General features: G+C 51.0%; 2 protein-coding genes across 2 annotated transcripts; one reads left to right on the forward strand and one right to left on the reverse strand.

Annotated features, from left to right (window-relative positions):
* Positions 1 to 56: 56 nt before the first annotated feature.
* csmB (putative chitin synthase) lies at positions 57 to 5,704 on the reverse strand. Its single transcript, XM_025689226.1, has 4 exons — positions 5,249 to 5,704; positions 1,577 to 5,200; positions 265 to 1,529; positions 57 to 211 (listed from the first exon to the last, which is right to left on the reverse strand). Exons 1-4 carry the CDS (start codon positions 5,539 to 5,541, stop codon positions 114 to 116), a joined length of 5,280 nt encoding a protein of 1,759 aa, XP_025543787.1. The 5' UTR covers positions 5,542 to 5,704; the 3' UTR covers positions 57 to 113.
* A 3,937-nt stretch (positions 5,705 to 9,641) lies between these two features.
* On the forward strand, positions 9,642 to 15,369 carry chsE (chitin synthase class Va; the record flags this gene model as incomplete). The annotated part of the gene is made up of 4 exons (XM_025678138.1): positions 9,642 to 9,754; positions 9,810 to 9,998; positions 10,051 to 15,281; positions 15,338 to 15,369. The coding sequence occupies 4 exons, from the start codon at positions 9,642 to 9,644 to the stop codon at positions 15,367 to 15,369; spliced, it is 5,565 nt and encodes a 1,854-aa protein (XP_025543788.1).
* Positions 15,370 to 15,649: the final 280 nt, after the last annotated feature.

Genomic DNA, 15,649 nt, shown 5'->3' on the forward strand with positions numbered 1-15,649 from the left:
CGCCCGCCCGAAACTCATATACTGCTAAATGATAGCTATGTATGCTCGCGTATACACTGGAAAACAAAATCAATTACATCCATTACATCCCGTCTCTTCCTCACGTCGACTTTTTACATATTGGCCAGCTCGTGGTCGATTTGTCGGTCGAGGAACGCCCGCTTGTCGCCTATCAACGTCGTTTGTAGTCGCTGCTCAACTAATGCACGCACTGTTTCTGTTTGTTAGCATCTTATCCTTTCACCTCTGTGGAACATAACTCACCCTGCTTCTTCGTCACCGTATCCAGATCTACCTCCGCCAAACAGGCGCGGATCGCCTCGGTGATCGACCCCTCGTCGGGCCCGCCGCTTCCCCGGAAGTCGAACGCACTCACAGGTCGCGATATCCCACCTACGGGACTGCGCGAGTTGGGCCGCCCGAGCAGGTTCTCCGTGCTTTGCATCAGCCCCACGCTGTGGCGGTTCGTCAATCCATCCGGCACACTCAGATTGCCCACCGACCGTGACGCCATATGTCCACTGGCAAACGGCTGATCCGTGTATCGCGTAAGACTCGACATGTGCGAGTTGCGGTTACCCGGGGTGTTGGCAAATGGTGCTGGCGACTGCGGCGGCATGTACGGGCTGCCGTGGCGGCCCTGGTGATGCGGGAACCCAGTCAGGATCGTCGATGCCGGCTTCACCGAAGAATAGTTCGAGTGCATGTCATCCATCTCCAGCGCCATGTCATCATAACGGCCACTGTACATCTTCTCCTGGCTCATACCAAAGTCACCGCGCCGTCCTGGCAGGTTGTTGGCCAGCGCGTAGTCATCCCAGCGCTGTAGCGGCACGCTACGCGGGTCGAAGCCCTCGTCGTCCACTGCCACCACGCGCTTGTTGCCCTGTTCTCCAATGACAATACGCGTGCTACCCCAACTGAAGTCGTCCTGCTTCCAGAACGAATAGAGCGGGAGAATGAAGTTGTAGATAGGATAGGCTAAAATGTAGATGATCATCCAGCCAATGTGCTGCCACTGCCGTTTCAGAAGGAAGATGATCGCCTGGAGACCATACACACCTGCCAGGATGACAATCGAAATCATAGGGAAGGGACCGGTATGACTGGCAACGCGGTAGATCAGGTAGCCCAGGTAGACACAAGTCGCAGGCAGAATGACCGTTCCGAGAAGATCAACCAACACGACGAATCGCATACTGAACAAGCAGAATCCGCACATATCTTTCAGCATGGCCACTTCCACCAGGTTGTGCACGGTTGAGTTGATCCAACGCCGACGCTGCGATAGCAAGACCGACCAGGTCTCTGGCGCGGCCGTACTGGCGTACGCATCCGGAATGAACTTGTAGGACATCTCCGGGAAGTGCTTCGTCATAAGCGTAGTCAGGAAACGATCCTCACCAAGCGACAGGAGGTTCTTCTTATGAAGAGTATCAACATCATTGTCTGCATACTCCTCTATAACCTTGTCAGAGATGATCAGAGGCTTGCCCTTGTCGGCGGTCCGCAGACGGTACATGCAGAAACTGTTCCTGTTAGTAAATGAACTTGTCGAAGGATTGAATCAACCTACCATCCGGGAAGACATGTGACACTACCGAAAAGCGACTCGAACGCCTTGGCCAGGTGATGTGAAATATAGTACTCATACACCTGAATCATCGTCCACCAACTTCGCTCTTCATTCTGCAGACTGGTCTCACCACAAATACCAGCAATGCGTGCATCGTTGGCACAAGCGGCAACCAGACGGTTGAGTGAATCTTCTCGGACACTGGTATCGGCGTCCACCATCAGACAGTATTCGTAGAGCTCAGGGTCGACACCGATGACATTGTTGATTTGGTGGAAAATCTCTAGCTCCAGCGGCGACATAGGTGAACGATGGTGTACCCGATTGAGGAACTGCATCATCATGATCTGCGAGTCACGCTTACCCCTGTTTCCAGGTTTGGGCCGACTCTGCTCCGACTCCTTGCCGACCTTGACAACGACAATATACGGGACCACGTTACCCTCATACTCGTAAAGACCAGAATACACTTTGCCGTAGTTCAGCTGCTCGCTACCCTGGCCAATGGCCTTGCACGGCAACGCCGGGGGATCAACCTTCGGGTCGACTCCCAGAATATCGAGAACAATCTTAGGCGTAGGACGATCATTTCCGCCACCAACAATCATACCGTCGCAAATGACGAAGATGAGCTTCCTCTTGTTGTCGTACTGAAGAGCCGTGAGGGAGTCGAGACCTTTACGCAGCGCATCCTCACCTTCTGTGTACGCCGGCACATGGCAGATAACGAACTTATCCTGTGGTGCAGGACGACGCTTGGAGCCAAGTTGAAGGGCACTAACAAATTTAACGAGGATAACAGCGCAGATGAGAACCGTGAACGAGAGAAGAATCCAGTTGTTAACCGTACAGCGGGGGCTGTCACGGAAATCTACTTTGCCTTTATAGAAGACATAGTCAAGACACGTCTGTGACTGCTGGAAGTCTGTTGTGTTTTGCCATTTGTCGGTAACATCCTCACCCGCATAATTCTTGAACAAGTCGGTTACGCTCGACGGTAGGAAGGCGTAAGTGTCGTCATTATCGAACAATTCGGCGGTATAGAAGTAGTCCGTAAGGTCATAGATTTTGTCGTGAACGATGACCCAATACCGTGAACTATCCGTTGCTTGTTTTTGTACGGTGCTCTTCGACCAAACAAGGGGACCCTTGTAATAGGTCTTGATCTTGGGTAAAAAGATGTCCTCATACCAAGTGATGTTGTGCAGCTTGGTGGTGGTACTGGGGGTGTGATAAGATCCACAGTAGTGCTCTGCGTTGGGATACTCGAGGGCATTGGTGTTGTTAAACTGCAGAGTGACTGACTGCTCCGTCACGTATGGCGAGCAGAAGCGAGTCAACGGAGGAGTGAAATACTGATCCAGAATCTCACCCGCGAATGGCTTCATGTTGCTCGTTGTCGTTTCAATCGAAGAATCACTGTGCTGAAGTCTCCAGAACTTGGTAATGTCGTAGACGTTTCCATGAATACTGACATAGAAATCGTTGTCGAGAGCATGCCAACTTAGTTGCTTCTCATTCCAAGCCTTGTCCTTGTTCGGGCAGAGCAGATCACCAAAGGCAATAATGTAAAAGCAAACCACACCGTTGAACAGCAGAATGATAAGCATCAGAACGAGCTTCTCGCGCCAGGCCATCCGGACATCGGGACGCTTCATCCGGCCAAACCAGCGCAGAGCGAATGATGGAATCCAGAAAGTCAACGCCCAGACAAATCCGACCCAGATGCGTCGGCCCTGAGTAATGGGCTTCTTTTCAATGTGTTTGGGGTCGCCGACTTCAGGGTCGAGCTCGCCGTTGTTATAATGGGCGTATTCGTCAGAATACGGATTGTCCCACTTCCTAGTATCACCCTTCGAGCCGAGACCATAATCGCCACCCATGTTTAGAGTCTGGGGGACACTTGGCGCGATTGATTTGGCGCCTCCATGGAAGCTGGGCGCCAACGTGCTCTGGCGGTGGTTGAGAAGGTCGTCTCGACTGCCCAGAAGGCTGGTGGATTCTGCCATAGGAGTTCCCGCATAATGGGGCATCCCGGCATCGAGCATGGTGTTCCCGTATAGGAAAGGGTTGGCCGTCGCGGGCTCGTCTGGTTTCATGTCAAGCATTGTTTCAGCTTCCCACCATGCACTTTCTCTCATCCAGATTCGCTGGTGACCCACGAAGGCATCTCCGTTGGTCCAGCCTCTCTCCATCAACCAACTCTCAACACCATCCCGACCCTCAGCGCATCCGAGACGGCAATAACGGCCGACGAACTCATCCATGTCGAAGTCGGCCGTAAAGTCAATCTGCCTGAGGCGTCGGTTGGCCCATTCAGCAAGTCTCCATTCCCGCAATTGCCGGGACACGACTCCGGCTGACCAGGCGGCCGTCGGCGAGAAGGTGTTGAGTGTCTCGGGCAGATCATCAGTCGGGTGGACGGAGATATGGTGCCAGACCCTGCTACTTCCCAGCGTGGTGGGAAGATCAAACCGGCCCCGCTTCCCAACCGTGATACCTTCGGATTCAACAGGGAGCAAAAGTTTTCGGAGGAAGGAGTCCATGTCGACTTCCAGCCCAACCTTCTCCAGCACTTCTTGTCGCTTGCCGAGTTCATACTCGCGTTCGTGCCAAGCAGAACCCGTGGTGATTCCGAGGTCCGCCTCAACCTGGGCTACCGCAGAGGAAACATCGTTTGCAATGGCATGTCCTACAGGAGGAACAGTGACGCCATCCTCCTTCATTTCCGCGTTGATACCAGTATTGTCATCGAACACGTTGCGAACTGCCACAGCTTTTCCTAGAGCAGGTCTGGGAATATCCACCACAGAAATGCTGACCGTGTCATCATCAGTCCACTGGCCGCCAGGACCAGAGCCACCACTGGTGCTGGGGTCGTTGTCGAGAATCGCTTGAAGCTCGCTGGAAATGGCCTCGTTGGCCTTTTCGATCACCCAGTCAACCAGTGCCTCGTAAATCCCCGAGATCAGCACCTCGCGATCATTAGTGGAGCAACTGTGCAGCAGAACTTCCGGATCCAACCCGAGCAGACCACCCACTTCGTCACATGCTTCCTCAAGATCTTCCTGGTCAACCAAAAAGCCAGTGGCATTACCAAGCTTCAGCAGACCGGCAAGGGTGGACAGGAGACCACGCTGAGCCGCTCCCTTGATGCCGATCGACTTGAGCGCAGCTCTGAAGTCTTCCGCAGCAGCAGCGTCGTCGGCGGTAGGAAGGTACGGAGGCGGCGTATATGTACCCGACTTACTGAGCAGAGCGTACGAGGAGGCATCTTTCAGGTTCAGAAACTCTCGCTCTGCTGGGGTCGAGATCGACGCTAGAAGGTAATAGAACACGTCAAATGCTCGATAACCGGCCTCTGTAGGGATATCAAGAAGGCCTTTGCGCACATTGATGCCAGACGTGGACAGTGCCAGTGAGAGGCCTACAACATCACCTTTCAGGTTAATGGAGTAGCGAGCAGACAGAGCAGAGTACAGAGAGTAAGAAGGGTTGAAGGAGGTTACAGCGGACAGGAAGGGTCGGAGAGCTGTAAGAGCGGTAAATGCGATGTTCGGAGTGGTAAGAGGTAGCGCTGCCAGGAAAGGTTCAAATATGGATGGAGTTGATTGATGGGTCGAGCTGAACAAGTTAGCCTTTAGTCCATGTAATTAAGAGCTCGATGCTTACCATAGCACAATGCAACCATCTTCTGCTCGTCTTCGTGCATGTTCCCAAGCTCTGAGTGCCAAATCCCGATCTATCGTCCCTCCTTCTTGACCATTGGGGTTTGCTCGGGTAGCGGTAACCCATGTGTTCACCACCAAGCTTGTCCCTGCATCCAGTTGATAGGGCTGCCCCGAGTTGTAATGTGCATGCAGCGCATTCAGCAGCGTTGTTGTCGTCACAGTTGAGGGAGCACTTGGACGGGACGAGGAAACGCCCGTGGAATGACTAGAATAGACCGAGAAACGAGTTGACATAGCTATTTTCTGCTTGACCCAGAACTTGTATAACGATAGTGATAAGGCGCAGTGCCAATCCGGAGGTCGCTCTTATAGACCAGGTTGAACGAGTGGAAGGATATCGAGCGCTGGTCAAAGCATGGGGTGTCGCAAGCTTCACCGGGTGGCAGGCGATGGACGCATGTGAATAAACTCAAACGACGGAAGTGCTTTGGAGTTTCTAAAATAAGAGCTGACTTCACTGGAGTTGACTGTCAACGATCGAGATGGATTCGCAGGTATAGATCAGCGATCAGGCGATAGGTATCGTTTGGAGCGAACGTTAGAAGCGATGGGTCGTAGCGAATGTTGGCATACGAAAGGCTGCAAATTATTAAGATTATGCTCAAAACACAGAGGCAACAGACCAGCAGAAGCAGCGGAGAAGGAAAAGGCAAAGAATCACAGCCAGTACTGACAGAAACACAAAACAATGAACATCAAAGAAGCAGCAGCGAGAGGGGAACTAAACCGACAGAAGACCGAGCAACAGAGCAGAAAGAGAAGAGAGAGAAAGAGAGCGAGAGCATGATGCGAGGCCGCTGACCCCAATTTGTTGTTTGTATGGTATCTCTGGGTTTAGTTTACCACCAACAGCTTAACTCTAGTGGGGATGGGCGGGTATGGCAGGATGAAAATTACCTCTGCAGTGAGTGGGTGGGCTGCTTGTTTCAATTGAGGTTCTGTCCCGTCGCCCGGGTTTCTCATTGGTAATCCTGGACCTCCCGAAGCCTTCCAATTGCAAAGAAAATCGAGCGAAAAGCACTATGGTTGCTGCTAGCCATCCGCTAGCTAACTCTAACTAAGGCGATAGGTCGTTTAGTAACCGAACTAGGAGCTTCCCGAAAGAGGACACCGTTTCGCCTCCCCCTCGCACACTTTTTGCGACTACTGAGTTTAGTTCAGTTCGGAGAAATGCGACGAGGGCTTCGAGAAAGCCAATTTGAAAAAAGTAGAGAAAGAAAAATAAAAAAAAAATAATAATAAGGTGTTCTCCTGCAGCACGCATACATAGATACACAGATACATACATTACTGGTGCAGGTAAGCAGCAATAGAATCCTTGCACTGGAGTATTGAAAATTTCCCGGGCCAGCATCAGGGCTCCCTGAAAATGTAGTACTTTACAGCCAACCAATGGAGGGGGCTAAAAGGGTCAGATCCATGGCCCTAGACCCTTAAGGACCCTATAAATGGCACACTTTGTCTCACCCAAACTGGGGCTCGATACCTAATCGGGTAGGCCGTATCTCATCGTACGGTACTAGTGAGGTTTTGAGGGTTTCTCTCATCCAGCATTCAGCCAGTGCGACTGGATCTACTCGGCAGGACAACATTCAATGTCTCAGTCAAAGCCAATGGCTGCTAACCATCTTGCCACCACCACCTTATCAACCTTGCCAACAACATCGTTGGGTCCGTTCTCTTTGTCTCTGCTATTTCTGGATATCCATCGACTGGGGAGCGGAGGGGCAAAGCTGTCATATGCTGTGATGAAAAAACCCAAGAGATCATGCATGATTTACGATGGCGTCCCCCAGTGCCGGCGGGTCGCCTTGAAGTTGTTGTTATTTTTGTTCCAAAGGAGTGCGCGCCCCCCTCTCCGAAAAACCTGGCCATTGTTTTTATTCTGCAGCATCCATAATCGTAATACCCGCCCGTGTGACACGGTAGTAGTCTACGAGATAGGTAAGGTGGTTGTCTGATGCTGGTAGTAGAGACCGACTAGTCATGTTGAATAGGGAAGGTGTATCTCATTAGTGAGGACTATTTATCTACTTACTTAGAAATAGATAAATGACTGGTCTGGTATGAAGGGAAACTTTAAAGTTGGGTAACCTCAAGCTGTACTGTTACAGGTGACGTTTCGTTCTCTCAACAAAGACACACAAAAGTCATTTTAACAAGGTCAGTCATTTGTGATTCTGGGCTGCCTCTATCCAACACGGCTTCTAGAGTAAGTAAGAAAAACACAATTATCTGTGGGTGGATATGGATGATGATAGAAAATTGGATCTTCCAGCGTGTTCTACGGAGTAAGTGCTTTACCGCCGACCAGCAACCACAAGGGAAATCCCACCCACCCCCTAGTTTCATCAACAGATCGAATGATCCAATCGGTCCACCCCGACCACCTGCTTAGCCTGTTTCTTTTATGTTTTCCCGGGCCCCTCAGGGTCTTCTTGGCTATCTTTCTCTTCCTTTCCCCCCTGCTCTTGTGAGTGGTGGTGGTGGGTGATCATTCACGATCTCCCGACCGAGGATATGAGTGAGTACTTCTTTTTTTTTCTTTTCGGCTCTAGCCTACTCGCATTTAAATCCCAAACAGTCAAGTCTCCGCCATCGACACCCATGGATCCATTCTCTATCTAGTATCTACGTATCTATTCACACAGTTATTAGATATTAACCGCAGATCGCTAACCGGCCGACAACTGACTCGTAATATGTATCAACTCGAGACGCTGCAGGCCTGGGTGCATATATTGAGGCCTCATGCCCCCCGGTTCCTGTCGGTCACCAAAGCGTGAGTTGCTGTGAAAGGGAGAGGGCAGGAGACTTGACCCCTTTTCCTGCGTGTGGCGCTGAATGATTGACATAAGATTGAATCCGGTTGCCAGAATAGATTGGGGCGGCCGGGAAGCCTCGTCTCACATTCTCGCCAGTCCTGTTGTTTTTTCGCATCAGTACGGAGTAATGAAGTAATAATATCTGGGAAGTTACTGCGTAGTATATCTGAGACCCCAGAATGAGAGAAAGAGTAATTTTTGAAATCAGTGTGGTTTCAGCTCGAGGATTGACAAAATATCTCGAGGCGGGAACTGAGACCGATGTCTCTTCTTTTTTCTTTTTTCCCTCTTTTTCTATTTTCCTTCTTTTCCTCCTCAACCATCCCACAGCCAGTGGGATTAATCTAAATATGGTCCCCTCATTGACTGACTGGCTCGGGTCTTAACCTAACCAGTAACCAGACCATCAAGGGACGGTTCGACCGACCGGACTGAAAATCCCCACCGGCTGAGGATCCGCGGGTCCTCGGCTGTCAGCGCAGGATGCATCGTCCCAAAAATAATCCCCAATCTCAGGAGACATGGAAGGTGGGAAGTGGGAAAGAAACAAGCACCGCACTATCTGGGATGTGGATGATGACCGACATGATTCTGGCCGCTCGGGATGAACATTCTGGCCTGTGAAATTTTTCTTTCTTCTTCTTTCCACCTGAATCAATTGATTTCTCCGTCACCGACCTACTTTGTAGTGGTCCCCCTCCCCAAACCGTGTAAAACCCCCTCGATACCATCCCGCTAGTAATTTGCAACTTCCCCTCCCCCCCCGCCGTCTGGTAACCAGTCCCATACGGACTTACCCAGTCGGGCAACATAGTGACTTGTTAGTGCTGGCGCGCCGAGTCGCAGCTAGACCAACCACAGCCCAAAGTCTGTAAGTTTTTCCCTTTATCAACAGTAGTCCATATTATTGTTCCGCTGCTTAACCCCGGACAGCTTCCCAGCAGCAACTTGTGCTCTTCCTCTCTGTCGCACTTGTATTGTTGACTGCCTCTTTTTTCTTTTCCTTACTCTTCTCTCTTCCTTCTTCTTTCGGTTCTGTTGGCTCTGTTTTTCTAATCTAATCAAGGCTCTCCGTTGAGCATCCCTCGTTTATCCATCTTAAACCGCCTATATACAATCGTTTGGCCGGATCGCGCCACGCCTGCCTCTCGCTACCTCCTCCGTCAGCAGGGCTGCTCCCATTTCACATTCACCACACTGGAGATTTGGATAGTCCCCGATCGCCCTTTGTCTTGTGATCGGCTAGCATTTACCTTTTATACGAGCAATGCACCTATCTTCCCTAGACTATTAGGAATTCCCCATCCAAGATAATCGAACATTCCTCGGCTGGAAATAGCCCACCTCGGCCAAGCATACCTGAAGAGTTCCATTACGGTCCAGACAAGATCTCGCTTTCTGTCGGCCACAGTCTTTACAGATTTTGTTGCAGGTACCCTTGTGGTGATTGCGGCGAAAGCCTGACAACTTCCACAACCTCAACCTTGAGGTGGTAACCTCACCAGCAACATGGCTGGACCTACACCCTCCGGGCGTACACCGTCTCATGCCCAATCGTCATTACCATCCCTACCAGCGCATTTGCAGTCGGATACTCACTTGACCGCGCACCTTGCAAGCCGGTAGGGTTTTCTTTCATAGAGTATGAAGCTCATTTCACTGACAGCGGCCTCTAAGGTTTCATGTGGGCTTACCGACAGCCCGTCTTTCCTCCCAGGCATTGATCAGCTTGAACACATACACAACATCATCCCGCGGCCCCGATGGCGACAAGGAAGGAAGTGCTATGGGAGAGGCGGAAGACCTCGCCAAACGTGCATTTACTCGGCTAGGTGCCCGTGGAGAAAACCAGGCCATTGTTTTCCTGTGAGCATACATATCGATAACTGCTTATATGGAAAGCTGACAGTCATTCTAGTGGTGAAAGCGGCTCTGGAAAGACGACCATTCGCTCACACCTGTTATCATCATTTCTCTCGTTTTCCTCGACCCCACTCTCGTCGAAGCTGTCTTACGCTGCGTTCGTTTTTGATACCTTGACTACGACCAAGTCCGTGACTACGCCAACTGCGTCCAAAGCTGGACTGTTCCTGGAACTGCAATACGACGGGTCTTCCTCGGTCAATCCCACCCTGATCGGTGGTAAGATTATCGACCACAGGCTAGAGCGCAGTCGCATTGCCTCAGTGCCCACGGGAGAACGTAGTTTTCACGTGCTTTACTATCTCTTAGCCGGTACCAGTGCTGCGGAGAAGGAACACTTGGGCTTCGACAGTTCTATACATGTGTCAACGAGTGGTGGCAAGCTCTCAGGCGCCTCAATTGGTCACAAGAGGTGGAGATACCTCGGCCACCCCACTCAGCTTAAAGTCGGTATTAATGATGCCGATGGTTTCCAACACTTCAAGACCGCACTCAGGAAATTGGAGTTCCCTCGCAGTGAGATCGCCGAATTCTGTCAAATCCTTGCTACCATTCTTCACCTTGGTCAGCTGGACTTTGTTAGTGGCCAAGCCACTACCACTACAGCGGAGGAATCGGGCGGTTACTCTCATGAGGGTGGCGAGACGGTCACTGTCGTCAAGAACAAGGATGTCCTTTCTGTTATCGCTGCATTCCTGGGATTGGGGGTTGAAGAGCTGGAGACCAGCTTCGGGTATCGGACGAAGACGATTCGTCGGGAACGCGTGACAGTGATGCTTGATCCGAAGGGCGCTCGGCAAAATGCGGATGGGCTCGCGCGCACCCTATATTCGCTGCTGGTGGCCTATATCTTTGAGGGTATCAATCAGCGTATATGTGCGGCTGAAGACAGCGTGGCGAACACTGTCTCCATCCTCGACTTCCCTGGATTCTCTCAGGCCAGCGCAACTGGCTCTACGCTCGATCAGCTCCTGAGCAATGCGGCCACCGAGTCTTTGTACAATTTCTGCTTGCAGTCATTCTTCGAGCGGAAGGCTGAGATGCTGGATCGTGAAGAAGTTACTGTGCCTGCTACAAGCTACTTCGACAACAGCGATGCTACTCGTGGCTTACTCAAATCAGGAAATGGCCTTCTGAGCATCCTCGACGATCAAACTAAGCGCGGCCGGACCGACTCTCAGTTCCTCGAGTCCGTCAAAAAGCGGTTCGAGAACAAAAACCCCGCCATTACAGTCGGCAGCACGGGACAAGGGACTACCCTGATCTCCCAAGGTGCTCGGTCCGCATTTACGGTGAAGCATTTCGCCGGAGAGGTCGATTACCCCGTGCATGGCCTTTTGGAGGAGAATGGCGATGTTGTTTCGGGAGATCTCATGAACCTGATGAGATCGACAAGTAGTGACTTCGTGCGAGACCTCTTTGGTCAAGAAGCTTTGCAGACAGTCACCCATCCTCAGGAGCGGACCGCGATTATGCAGGCACAGGTGAGCTCCAAGCCTATGAGAATGCCCAGCATGGCTCGCCGGAAGGCTGGACCATCTCGGTTAGCCTTCGATGCACCTGAAGCGGACGATCAAGATGAATACGAGAGTCAAGCCGGTAGCATGTCAAAAAGTTCCGGCCGCCGAAAGAGCACGATGCTGGCTAGCGGTATGCAAGGCGCTGCGGGCCAATTCCTCTCTTCATTGGATATCGTTAGTAAATGCTTGAATTCTGCCAATTTGAACCCTTACTTTGTGTTCTGTCTGAAACCCAACGATCGCCGCATTGCGAACCAGTTCGATAGCAAGTGCGTGCGAGCACAGGTCCAGACCTTTGGCATCGCGGAGATCAGTCAGCGGCTCAGGAACGCCGACTTCAGCATCTTCCTCCCGTTTGCCGAGTTTCTAGGCCTGGCTGAGATTGGCAATGTCGTTGTGGGAAGCGACAGAGAGAAGTCCGAAGTCGTCTTGGATGAGAAGCGGTGGCCAGGGAACGAAGCTAGGGTAGGCAGCACGGGTGTCTTTCTCAGCGAGCGCTGCTGGGCCGATCTTGCTAAATTAGGCGAGCGTGTTGTCCCTGTATATCCTGCGGAAGGCTCTGATGAAGGCGGGGATAACCTGCTTCACGCGCGGGCTGGAGGCTACGCTGATTCAAAAGTCCGACTCCTCGGCCCATCTGATCAGTCCCCGGGTGGTTTCATCTACGGGGAGGATGGGAAACAGGGGTACTCCAGTAGTCGTGAGTTCGATGGGCGCTCAGATGCTGGAGCCTCCGCATTCAATTCGGGCGACATGTTCCGGAATTTGGATACGAGAGAACAAATGCTCGAAAAGGGCAACGAAAAGAAGATGGAGGAAGTTGATGAGGCACCTGTTTCCGGAAGTCGCAAACGCTGGATGGCGATTGTCTACCTTCTCACCTTCTATATCCCGGATTTTATGATCAAAACATTTGGACGCATGTCCCGAAAGGATGTTAGAATCGCCTGGCGTGAGAAGCTTGCGATCAACTTAATCATCTGGTTCAGTTGTGCCTTTGCAATCTTCTTCATCGTCGCTTTCCCTGGTTTGATTTGTCCCACACAGCATGTGTATTCCTCGGGTGAGCTGAGCACACACAACGGCAAGGATGGGCATAATTCATTCGTCGCGATTCGCGGTATAGTTTTCAATTTGGGCAAGTTCATGCCGTCTCACTACCCAGATATCGTCCCGGAGAAACAACTCAAGAACTATGCTGGTACCGATGCCACCGGTCTTTTCCCAGTTCAGGTCTCGGCTCTATGCCCAGGAAAAACCGGCTCTATTGACCCTACAGTGCTCTTGGACTACTCTTCCACGAACGTCTCCGGCTCTGCGACCACCGTCAGTACTAGTGATACCAATTGGGTATACCACGACTTCCGTTACTTCACCAATGACTCTCGCCCCGATTGGTTCCAGGAGCAGATGATAATGCTCAAAGCGAACTACTTCAAGGGATGGGTTGGCTACACCCCGACATACCTGAGAACTTTGGGAGACAAGTCACAGTATATTGGAAGTATCAACGGGAGGGTATACGACCTGACGACATATGTGGCCGGAGGACGAAGAGTGCAAGCTCCTGTAGGGGAATCGGTCCCTACTAACGTCGATCGGGACTTCATGGATGACCTTGTTGTGCAACTTTTCCAACGACTGCCAGGTCAAGATTTGACAAAATACTGGGAGGACCTGGCAATATCCGACGTGATGCGCGAACGTATGCAGCTCTGCTTGGACAATCTTTTCTTTGTCGGCCATGTGGATACACGTAATTCGCCTCGTTGTCAGTTTGCCCGTTACTTCATCCTCGCCATATCAATCTTCATCTGTTTGATTGTCGTCTTCAAGTTCTTGGCGGCCTTGCAATTCTCGAGAAAGAATCTCCCAGAGAATCTCGACAAGTTCATTATTTGTCAGGTCCCAGCCTACACTGAAGACGAGGAATCCCTCCGCCGTGCTATCGACTCTATGGCTCGCATGCGCTATGATGACAAACGCAAACTTCTCGTGGTTATTTGTGATGGTATGATTATCGGACAAGGAAACGATCGTCCTACCCCTCGAATCGTCTTGGACATCCTAGGCGTACCCGAATCCGTCGACCCCGAGCCGCTCAGCTTCGAAAGTTTGGGCGAAGGTATGAAACAGCACAATATGGGTAAGATTTACTCGGGTCTTTATGAGGTCATGGGCCACATCGTTCCTTTCCTGGTTGTTGTCAAGGTCGGTAAACCCTCCGAGGTCGCTCGGCCAGGTAACAGAGGAAAGCGTGATTCCCAGATGGTGCTCATGCGGTTCCTCAACCGCGTCCATTACAACCTTCCCATGAGTCCTATGGAGCTGGAGATATATCACCAGATACGCAACATCATCGGTGTCAATCCCACGTTCTATGAATTTATTCTACAGGTAGATGCCGATACGGTGGTGGCTCCTGATGCTGCAACACGAATGGTGTCAACTCTGCTGGCCGATACCCGCATTTTGGGTATCTGTGGAGAAACTGCTCTTTCGAACGCCAAAACGTCAATGGTGACAATGATTCAAGTCTACGAATACTACATCTCCCACAACCTTGTCAAAGCTTTTGAGAGTCTTTTCGGATCCATTACATGTTTGCCGGGTTGCTTCACCATGTATCGCATCCGCTCAGCCGAAAGCGGGAAGCCTCTGTTCGTGAGCAAAGAGATCGTTGAAGCCTATGCGGAAATCCGTGTCGACACTCTCCACATGAAAAATTTGCTGCACTTGGGTGAAGATCGTTATCTGACAACACTGCTCATCAAGCATCATCCCAAGTACAAGACGAAGTATATCTCGGCCGCTAAAGCTTTCACAATCGCCCCTGAGAGCTTCGCTGTGTTCTTGTCGCAACGTCGTCGGTGGATTAATTCTACGGTCCACAATCTAATTGAGCTGATACCACTGAATCAGCTTTGCGGTTTCTGTTGCTTCAGTATGCGCTTCATTGTGTTTGTGGATCTCATCAGTACAATCATTCAGCCTGTCACCGTTGCTTACATCGTTTACCTGATCTACTGGCTCATTCATGACACATCCACGATTCCATGGACGGCATTCGTGCTTCTGGCTGCCATCTATGGTCTGCAGGCACTCATTTTCATCTTCCGGCGTAAGTGGGACATGATTGGATGGATGTTCATTTACATCCTTGGTATCCCTATTTCGTCGCTGGCTCTGCCCCTGTACTCATTCTGGCATATGGACGATTTCTCCTGGGGTAATACACGTGTCATTACTGGAGAGAAGGGCCGCAAGGTTGTTATCTCCGATGAAGGAAAGTTTGACCCGTCGTCTATCCCTAAAAAGACGTGGGAGGAATATCAGGCCGAACTGTGGGAAGCTCAGACTTCGCGGGACGATCGTTCAGAGGTTTCTGGGTTCTCTTACGGCACCAAGTCCTACCACCCAATGCAATCTGAGTACGGATTCCCGGCTTCGAGACCAGTGTCTCAGTTCAACCTTCCTCGTTACTCGTCTCGCATGTCTTTGGCACCTTCAGAGATGATGAGCCGGAACATGGAGATGGAGATGGAAGACTTGTCTCACTTGCCAGCCGACGATGTCCTCTTGTCGGAGATCCGCGAGATCCTGCGCACCGCAGACTTAATGACGGTGACCAAGAAGAGCATCAAGCTGGAACTTGAGAGACGATTCGGCGTCAACCTTGACGCTAAACGTCCCTACATCAACTCAGGTAAGGCTGCACAAAAACATCTACTTAGAATTTCACTGACATCATTTCCTCTACAGCCACCGAAGCCATTCTTGCCGGCAATCTGTAAACCGATCGTTTCTCGATTACCAAAATGGCATCTACCCGGATGCGCAATAGCCGATTAAACAGCTAGTCATTCACTCTAGCTGACATGATCATAAAAACCTCCATCTGTCCATGACATTGACGACGATTGCATCAACATCATCATTATATCGTTATCGTTATCTTTTTATCTGCAAACAATCTCCCTCCAAAACGCATGGTTAATCAATGAACGTCGTTGTCGTTCCTGTTACATTCTGTTTCATTAGCTGTACAAAACAGCTCTGGCGTGACGCTGTACA

Source organism: Aspergillus costaricaensis (assembly GCF_003184835.1).
Source record: "Aspergillus costaricaensis CBS 115574 unplaced genomic scaffold BO79scaffold_3, whole genome shotgun sequence".
NCBI lineage: Eukaryota > Fungi > Ascomycota > Eurotiomycetes > Eurotiales > Aspergillaceae > Aspergillus > Aspergillus costaricensis.